The 10,728-nt window shown below is 36.1% G+C and overlaps 1 protein-coding gene across 4 annotated transcripts in view; it reads right to left on the reverse strand.

Annotated features, from left to right (window-relative positions):
• The window catches only part of ANAPC10 (anaphase promoting complex subunit 10), a 33,700-nt gene that overhangs the window by 21,924 nt on the left and 1,048 nt on the right, over positions 1-10,728 (reverse strand). Inside the window, exons 1-4 of one of the 4 annotated variants that reach the window (XM_021549284.2) lie at positions 10,645-10,706; positions 4,752-4,868; positions 3,364-3,454; positions 2,504-2,624 (exon numbers count right to left, since the gene is read on the reverse strand). In XM_021549284.2, the coding sequence (XP_021404959.1) occupies positions 2,504-2,624; positions 3,364-3,454; positions 4,752-4,866 (327 nt within the window). In that variant the 5' untranslated portion in view covers positions 4,867-4,868; positions 10,645-10,706. Of the gene's footprint in view, positions 1-2,503; positions 2,625-3,363; positions 3,455-4,751; positions 4,869-10,436; positions 10,604-10,644; positions 10,707-10,728 lie in introns of those variants that run through there. The other 3 variants (XM_021549283.3, XM_021549285.3, XM_077783008.1) reach the window with 3 other exon arrangements.

Consider the following 10,728-nt stretch of genomic DNA (forward strand, 5'->3'; position numbering starts at 1 on the left):
ATTTCACTCATATCCTTTGCAGTGAGTTGTTTTCATATTATTAAAAGGTGTAATAACATATCCTGAGGAGTCTGGATGCTGTTCCAAAAATGCCTCTACAGACTATATTGTACATCCACACTGTTTATACCATCATGTGAGAAAACTCCATGACTGCAGATGAGAAAATATTTGCTCTCCAAGCTTGACAGCTGTGATACAATGGTACTTAAGTGCCATAGGAGAAGGCTGAGTGCACACCCCTTAACTGCAGTGAGTAAGGGAATAATCCTGCCAGATTGCAAGGGCTGTTCTCACCCTTACAATGGAGTATAAACAAGGGGGAAGAAACCTTTTTTTCAGAAAATAAATTCATCTTAGGTTCCAAACAGGATATGCTCACATACTAGAATACAAACTAAAACTTATATTTGTGACAAAGTTTAGCTCAACAGCATATTGCATTGTGTTGAAAATTAGACCATTAGGAAAGAAAAAACATTCATTACACACTATGAGTTGGGCAAGAATCCATGGAAAAATATAAATGCTTTAGCCTGATTTTCCACCCAGTTAATCAGTACTGAATCCAATGGAATCATTGTATAATTAAGCAGATTTCTGTAAAGAGCTCATAACAGTTCACACTGCTTTAATAACCTCCCCATGTGTCAAAGAAACTGAAGAAAGTTTCAAGACTGTAACCTCCCCATGTGTCAAAGAAACTGAAGAAAGTTTCAAGACTGAAGGAAAATTCAAGAAACCGTATCAAGCCATTTAGAAAATATGAAAATTGATAGCAACATGTAATATCATGGTGATGACAGTCACAAGCATTTTACAGCATCAGAATATTGTATCTCATTAATAAGAAGCGTGACCATATTTTCTCCTCAGTTTGGAAGTAAAAAAAGCACAAGAGCATGTGGTATGCATAAGAATTACTCTGTCATGCATCATATTAAGAGTCACATTCATATACAATAAAAAATGCTAGTAACTTGTTTCATATAGCAGTACCATTTTTAACTACATACATTATGCATAGAATCTCATGTTTGACAAGAAAAGAGCTAAAGAAATACTGCCTGAGACACTGGAGAAAACTAATACACTTGTTATACATTTTATTGCTTTATAGATCTTTAATGTGTTAATAACACACATACCCTCAAGAGCAGAAGTTTACCACTGTATGAGAAACTAAAGTTAGGCAGTGAGATGTACCAAGCATGACTACAAAAAGGACAATAATCATTTTGTTATTGAAAAGGCAGACAAAAGTGCAAAATCAAAGTGATAATTAAGGACAACAATGACATCTAGTGGATACTCGGAAAACTGACCCACAGCCTAACAGGTGAAAGGATCCAGCTGCCGTTCTTCAGAGACTGTGCAGCTCCCAAATTGCTATGATACAATTATGAAGACGGAAAGGCAGAATTTACAGCTGATAAATGTCAAAATAATGTGGTGATATATTTCTTCAAAAGAATATTTAATTAATTAAATAGAAATAAAAGACATCAAGAGCCTTCCATTTAAGATTTAGGATAAAACTGTAAGTCAAAACTTGAGAGACTATCACAAATCATTGAAAGGATGTAGACACATAATGCTAACAGACATCTCTACTACACTATTTTTTACTCCCATAGGATCTACAGCTTTCTACTTACAACTTCCTCTTGGGACTTTGGATTGTTGGGATGGAAAACCAAAGTGAAAAAAATAAAAATCCCAGAAGTAAAAATTCAAGCCACAATTTAGCAGCACCCTTTTCTCATCACCCCAATCTTTCTGTTGTTGTAATACTTGCCATGTAAGGCTGGTAAATTAAACCTTCACAAAATACCAGCCAATAACTGCTGAGCTCCAGAGAAGAGGAATTTGAAACATGAGGCTACCCTGACTCAGAATGAGCAAAGATACCTGCTTATAAGTAACACAATTAGTTTCCAAGGTGGATGTATAGCAAGATCATGGATTATTTCACTGATAACCAAAAGCTAAGCAAAACTAAGCACTTAATTCAAATCTTATCACAGTTGTGACTAGAAGCATCACCATAAAAAAACTGGATTTCATATTTTTTTAAATAAGAAACACTAACAAAACACTACAACTCTCTTATTCAAAATCTTAAACCGATCTGAAAAATTGAAAATTAGATTTTGCTTCATATTGTTAAAAAACTGCATCCCATCCAAAATCTTTATATCTCAGTGACTGTCCAGTATTAAAAAGAAAAAGATTAGAAACAATACTCAGAAGTAAAATGTAATTTATTAACATATTCAATTATAATTATGTTTGGTAAAAGTCTGATTAAAAAAAAAAAAAACAGAAACTAGTTTACTAAATTTACAAGATAAAAACTAAAAGCAAACACCAACATAAAACCAGCCATTTTCCCCCTTCAAGCACAATGCCATATTTTACCTCCAAAAACCACTTTATTACATCATATGTCCTAACAAGAGAGAACTGTTTTAAGATAGAATGCAAAGCATCATTGGCTTACCCGAATTTCCTGAAGATTATGAAAATTATTTCCTACTCTGACAGAGATCTTGCTTGGAGTGTAACTCTCATCAGATTTGTAGTCTGCATAAATACATAAGGTCTTCACTGTTGTTTTTCTTCTGCAAGAAGCAACACAAGCTATGTAAGCATCATAAAGAAAAATATTCAGGATGAGTTTGTTGCTAGTTTGCAATAACTAAGGATTTAAATGTTCTGAAAATGAAAGTAAGTGTATCTAGTGATTCATAAGAAACTTGCTGTTGAAGAACTAGGTGATTTTCCATATTATATTATGCAGTTGATTTTCACCATTCTCTTTTGCCTGCCTTCAGAAACGTTGGTATACCAAGAAACAGATGCCAAATAAGCACTTGTCCATAATGAAGCTTTAAGTTAGGCTTTTCAAATATGGGCTCTCTTATTGGACCAAGGCCTTCTCAAGAAAGTAAATAAAAAAGGGGGAAAAACATCTCATTTCAAGTTGTGTTAAAGTACTGAAAGCATCCTACACAGGATGGAATAAAAAAATGATTCTCAAACTCATTTGTTGGGTATCATAGGAGTCATCTACCCTCCAAATGACACTCAAAGACACAAAATCAGGACATAAGTCACCTTACATGAGTAAATGTGATGCTGAAACTGACACACCATTAAACATTCCTTTTCATTGCTTATTTAGGCATTTAGTGATCATAACATTTGAAAATCTAATTTTTAGAAATGCTGACTTCTTGCCAGTTGGGTAACAGAACTAACCCAGGAGTTCTTGCATTTCCAGAAACCCTATCTTGTTGAACAGTAATCAATACAAAGTCACACAAAGCACCTTAACCCACAGAGAGTATATTTTAATACCTAAATTGGATGTTCACCAAATGAGGCTGTGATCCATCTGACTGCCAGTAAGTTTCTAGATTATCATCTCGTAACTGATCCACTCCAAACCCTAAGAAAAAGAAAATGTGATAATCTTGAACTTCCCATTTCTGTGATGCAAATGTAGCTCTTCTTCAACTGTTACAAATTAATGTCTCCCAAGTTATAACATATTAGGAAATATTTCTAGATATCCAAGGTGCACCTATGCTTTTCTGACATGAAACTGAAATAGGGGAATCTGCAGAAGTTCAATACTGTTGAGTTCTGTGGGGTCCATGTCAACATGTCCTGGAATTTCAAGTGGTTAAGTAGTAATTCATCTTGGTTGCCAAAGCAATAATTAACAGTTAGATTTTTCCACTTCTGTAACTTAACTGCTAAACTAAAGAAAAATCATTAGCCGAGACCATTAATTATAAAATTTTAGCCAAATGTAACATTTTCTTTTCAAGTCATGTGCTGAAATATTTTTGCTTTTTCACATACTAGCTAGAACAGGCAACAGATGGCAAAAACAGTATTCCTATAGGTTAATGCATCACATTTGAAGAAGAAACTCCAGCTATGTACTTTCTGTGCCCTCGTTATCCTTTTACTAATCATATCCTTTTATTGATTCTCCACACTAGTTGCAGTTCCAATATAGCAGCTGAAGTTTCATCTGCAAAAAAAAAATTCCTTCAGTCTTTTTACTCAACAAAACCATGAGACATTTTTCTCCAATATTCCAGGATTTCAGACCAAAGTCATTCAGCCTGAGCACAATATTGTGACATAAAGGGATCATTAATCCTAGGCTGCAGCAAGACAACTGATCAGTTCCCCACAGATATTTCTGAAATAGAAACTCAACCACCCCAAAGGGAAAGAATACAGATTTTCAGATATTTTCAGCAGGTATCACTAACTGCTCAGGACCACAGGTTCATTTTACTTGCAGGGTTTTAGGGCCACCCTGTAACACCTGAGCCCACAGAAAGTTAAAAAGTTCAGGCAGAACATTTAGGTCACCCAGCAGCATGGTCATCCTTAGTTAAAAATGGAAGACACCCAGACAAAATGCCAAAGCATAGAAACAATTTCACTTGTGCTGCATGTGATTCTGTTCACATGGCTTAGTTTGTTCACTAAATTAAATTTAAAAATTAAATTTAAAAAAATTAATATAAAGTATCTAGGAGTTTAGTTCATATCAGATAGTTCCTCATAGGATTTCTGACACAGTTATAACTCTCATATTGTGTAGAAGGCCAACATTATTTGTAATAACTACAGTTAACACTACAGCAGTTTTACTGCTGTGGATGTCTTCCTCCCAAAACATAAATATACATTCAACTTTTTACATCGTTGTTGTGATTTACCTGGCTTACAGGATGAAAGAGACCAAACTGCTTGTGAGCCTATTTCTCTAACAGTACCAGTCCTCTCTAACTGCTTTGGATCAGCACCAGGTGGGGTCTTGTTTGGGGTAGTCATTTCTAGTGAGAGAAAATACGTAAGTTAGTTGACATATTGATGGGAAAATGAAAGGATTTTGTTTGTTCACATAGTCAGTTTGATTATTTGGCCTCAGACTTTTATAACAGCCTACAGGATATGTGGTTTATACACATACATATATATTTTTGCATGTCTGTAGAACATTTTATTTATATATATATATATATGTAAAGTAATATGTATAAAAAATATAATATATATGAGTAATATATGTAAGAGGTTCCATACATGTAGATTTTGTGTCTATAAGGATTCAATACATGCCTGCAATATTCATAAGACATATTTTAATTGTATCATTCCAATTTATGCACAGAGTTAGTCAGGGTTTCAGAATTTTATAGTTCTGTTTTTTAAGAAATTAAAATTGAAAATGTTGATTTAAAGGCTAGCAGTACAACCTCATTCTCTCCCACAGATACACTTACAAGTTCTCTTAATCTACAAATTCAAAAACTAGAGCAAGAGATACTTCTCCCCTAAAACAGGAAATGGGAGTTTAAACAAATTGTATGATTTGTAACAATTGGTTATAGCTACATTTATTCACAGACCATTTCCTGAACTTTACAACTTCATCTGGAATCATGAACTCATGACTTGCACTGTTCAAGCAATCACACTCAGCCTCAACACCCAGACTATCACCACATATACAACAACTTAGTTAAGCTGGGTTTTGTAAAGTACAGAGCACTTTACTATTTCCTATGAAGTAGCTTAAAATATATTTTTTAAAATTCAAAAGAAACATAAGTTCAACAAAAAGAACTACATTAAAGCTTAAAATTAAACATAGAGCACTAAAGAGTCAGAGAATTAGAGCTGATCTCCCATCCTTTGCTTACATCCATAACATCACATCATGCTCTGCTAATCACAGAAAAAGTCTTCCAATGCCTCTCCCGGACAGCAAATAAGGGACTGAGTTAGGCTGGGACCCACAGGATTCACACCTTACCTACCACAGAACTGACACGAGGCAGAAACAACATTTTCTCTGTGCCAATGACTCTGCAGCTAAAAATTCTTTGTGGGACACAGGAAATCTGAATTCTCTAGCACGCCAAACACTTTCTATTGGCCCTTGAATAGTTTTTTTAATTTTGCAAACATAAGGCTTGACACAGATATTTTAACCTGCTTTCTCATATACAAGACTGCAGTCCTAACTACCATAAACAAAATCTGAAGAAATAATTGACTGTGTAGAAATATCTAAATACTGACAACAGTGAGTGTCACAAAAGGCTTCAGACAAAATTCTTGTTCAAACACCATCCTCTCAGAAGAGACATTGGACACTACACAGCTAATCTGACAGATGTCATATATATATTCACAGACATATTAATTATAATGCTATCTAAATTTAAAAAAAACTCAGAAAAAAATTACAAAACATTCAGTTCACAGCTACTTGAAAAACAAACATATTTCACAGAATCACAGAATGGTTTGGAGTGGTGGAAGGGACCTTCAAAAATCATCTAGTCCAACACCCATGCTGCACCAAAATTCAAACTATGTTTATTAAGCACTGGAGAGACTATTATCCTGGACTTGTGAATTTTAAAGCTCAAATTACCTTCTAATCCAAACTCTGAGCAATTTTTTTCTTTACTTTTGTGATAGTGAAGAGAGGTTGAGTTGCATTCATTTTAATTCTCAGATTTACACAGACACCACAAATACTGTTTTCTGACCTCTAAAAATATACATAGAAAATTCAACCTCACAAAGTAAAGCTAAATTGTTCTGTTGTAATCCAAGTGATCACATCTCAAAAACATCCTAGAAAACATCTTTTGAATATTATCACCAGTAAGTCTTGACACTCTTTTGACTTCAAGAGAAAATGAATGAAAAACTCCAAATCCCACTCTTAAAGACACAAGGACTATGTAAACATCCCATCAAAATCCACCAAAACAAGGTAAATCACAGAAATTACATTGTCCACTCTGATTGCACCACAAAGTTGATTACATATGCTTTTAGAAAAAAAAATTACTGGAACTTTCAAAGAATACCTTAAGATAATGATGTTGAGCTTTCTCATAAGCTTCAGCACACAGAGCAAAGTCCTAAATAACTTAATAATGCAAGATCTTGTATTGCATTGGTTCTCAAAAGTTGGAGGCATTACATTTTGGGGTTGTGAAATACAAAGCAAGAAACACCATTCAAGTTTCCTACTGTTTTAAACTGAGCTTTTTTCTTTTTATCTAACAGGAAAAGATTCTCAAACCCCAAAATTTCAACTCCAAACCACTGCTGGCAAATAGATCAGCCACATATTGTGTACTAGTGATGAGAAAGCCTGAAAATTTTCAATGGTTGAACTAAATTTGAGATGATTTTGAGTTTTCATGACGGAAGTCTTGCTCAAGAACAACACATTCTGGATAGGTTTGCTGAAGCTCCCCAATACTCTCACAACTTTAAAACCTGAAAGCTGATAGAAGTACTAAGGAAAAATTATGTAGCAACAGGCAAGCTCACTCAAGTAACACTTCTGGACATTGTACTAGCAGAAGTAAAAGTATTTCATTTTAAATGAGACATCAATACTTAGCTCTAAAAGGAATTTAAGTTACCTAATAAATTTTCTTTGCATTTTTAGGCTGTATAAAAAAAAGTAATTTTTTTAGAAGGCCTTCTCCTTTATATGTGCTGAAAATGGAAAGACATACTATATCTTTAGAAGCATTGGCTGGAAACATCTCTGATTTTTCAATTCAGTTATTCCAAATATCATTAACAGGCTGCTGTTTCCTTGTTAACAGCATGAATATATGAATGTCTTCATGACATGATCAAGGCCACACTTTCATTTTGCCATTTTTCACTCTTCGGTTTGCACATCCTTTGATCAAGACAAAGCAGCAGTTTTCCCACCCATCCTTGAACTCTTTATCCCTCATCTTTCTCACAGAAGTTCTCTTTTCCAGGAAACATTCCAGCCCTGTAACAGCCAATTGCAGATGTTTTAGCAAGCACAGTTGATGAAGAGAGTGAAATGGATTTAAATGGTTGGACAGTCTGCCTTCCCCAACCAAACCAGCCAGGCTGTTCTCAGGGTAACAGCAGGAGACACCTGAAGGGTGCACACCTGGAAGCAAACCCTTGTGGAAGCACACACTACATCCAAGAGGAGCTACTGTGCCTTTCCTACTAAAGCCCCATAAAAATCCAGGCTCAAGGAAACTTGCAGATTCCAAAGCAGTTTTCCCCTATTAAAACTTGCAATTCCACCATGTTGTATGCACAGAACTACTTAAATACACACCTGTAATGGCCCTTGAGAGACTTGACTATGCCTTAGAGATGTCTGTCCAGACACTTACTTCTCCAGCAAAAGATTTGTGGACACTCAGCTTCAGGTTTCATCAACCTAAAAGCTAAAGGTTTTCCTTCAGCATCTAAATCATGTATCACCATCTAAAAACAAGCATATCTTGATCTACAGAGAACTCAAAAACTTGTTAATCACTGGCCTTTACACAGTAACCCTTCCACTGATGTGAAGGCACTAGTTTCTTCTTTTCTAGAGTGTCTATGCCTTTCAAGCTCCCCTCACAAAGCGTAATAAACCTAATATTCTTGCAGAGGCTAGATATCCAGCACTGTTTACAAAAACAACCAGACTATTTTAGCTAAGGCACTTTTTCAGCAAAGTAGTCACTTCCCTTGCTTTTGTATTTACTCACACTTGTTAAATGTGACAAAGCAACACCTGGATAGTTGAAAAAACATAATTCTCAATTAATATTGGTCTTACTCTGCATTACAGTGCTCAAATGCACTATAAATGCCCAATATTTTTTGGGATACTGTTTGCTGTTCACTGACACCTTTCCCACGAATCAGGCCTTTGATTTTTTTATTCCTGTGTTCTCCTCCTCTCTCAGTTCCTGTTAACTGAGCTTAGTTACACTGATTTCCAACCTGCTACCAAGCTTCTCAAGGTGGTTTTTAATTCCAGCCCTTAGCTGCACAGTGCTTGCAATCCTTTCAACTTTGTATTCCACATTCCAGGAAACAGTGAAAATACACTCAAAACTGAACTCTCCAGTAGTATGTTTCATGGCACTGCTGTTTAAAAGTGAGTTATTTACAAGTCAGATTCAAAAGCTCTTAAAAAAAGATCTTTAAAAATTAATTATTTTTAGAGCACACTTCAGTACCTTGAACTATGGCAGAACTCCTGTAAAACTCAAGGCAGACTTCCTCATATTCCCCCCTTATTAAGTGCATTGTCTACTGTAAAAAAGAAAGGTTGAGCCAGACCATTCTCAATGAACCACACTAGAATATTTCCTGTGTGCACACTGATTTTAATTGTCCTGTACTTACTGACAAATTCCCCTCCCAAACCACCTCCTCAGAATCATTCAGGGAATCAGAGATCATCTGGCTTTTCTGTCTTTTAAAAATGTTTTTAAGAAGTGTTACTCTGACTGCATTCCAATCATATAATTTTATCCAGTTTTAGTAAATATCTGACTATACTTTCCAGGAGAGCTGAACAAAGGCTGCACTGAGTACTTCAGCATTTTTGCAACATCCATAAGACTGTTTTTCCTGTTCTTAACAGAAGGGAATTTCATACCTAAGATTCCTTGATTTTCTTAACTGCACTACTCATTTTACTACGTATTTACAAGCTCTTGTTCCTGCTTTCATTTTCTTTGGCTGGACCCTTGCTCATCTAAGGCTTTTAAAGGTTTCAAGATATAGCTAAAAACCAGCCCCTCACTGTGCCTCCTATTTTTTTAATTAGATGGAAGATTAAACATTCAACATTCAAATTTCTAATGTTTAATATTTAACAAGGATAGTAAGTGTTCAGCAGTACCCTTTTTTAACTAGCTAACCCGTACATTTAATCCCTCAGATTATTCTCTCAATAGAACTTTAATAAACTGATTGTTTTTACCCTGCCTCCAGTGCAATGCTTCAAGCCTATTAGTGAAAATTACCAGAATAACTGTCAAATATTGTTATTTGACAATTTATTTATTTAATATTACTATCAATAACGTTAATATTGTCAAAATAATGTCAATATTGTCAGAATATTGTCAAAAATAATGTTAATATTGTCAGAATATTGTCAAAAATAATTTCATTTAAAATAAAGATAATGAAAATAATTATATTGGCAGTTTTATACATATATTCCTAATCAATATAAAAAAAAACTTTTTTAAAAATATATTTTTGTGAAAGCCCAGATTTTCCAAAGGTACCTCGTAAGGGTACAAGCTGCTCCTTAAAGGAGGAGAGCACATTTTTACAAAGAGTGTAAAGTGCAACTATTAGGTGGAAGGTGTCGTGAAAACCAAGTGCCACCAGAGGATGAAGCCGCTTTGAAAAGTCAGCCATCCCCTCACGACTTGTTTGTAGGGCTTCCAATCAACATCAATTATATTAATTACAACTGTAACAATTATAAACAAACATAATGAAAATTAACCAGGTTTACAACATTATATTGGGGCCTACAAACCGCTCTGGCACCGGAAATAAAGCAGCAGCACCTACTCACAGCACGGGCCCCGCCGGATCCCCCGCCCGGGCTCCGCTCTCCGGCCAAGGGGGCGACGCACGCCGGGAGGGCGGCACCCGGCTGGGCAGCCCCCAGACCCCGCGCGAACGCGTCGCCTCAGCCAGCCGAGCTTCTCCCCGGGCTGGACCTTCCTCCTCCTCCTCCTCCCGTCACGGCCCCGGCAGAGCCGCAGCTCCCACCTGATCCCGGCGGGAGCGCCCGCCGCCGCCGCCGCCGCCGCGGAGGGAGCGCAGTGCGCGCGCGCCGCCCCGCCCGCTGCCCCC

This window comes from Lonchura striata, chromosome 4 (assembly GCF_046129695.1).
Source record: "Lonchura striata isolate bLonStr1 chromosome 4, bLonStr1.mat, whole genome shotgun sequence".
Taxonomy (NCBI): Eukaryota; Metazoa; Chordata; class Aves; order Passeriformes; family Estrildidae; genus Lonchura; species Lonchura striata.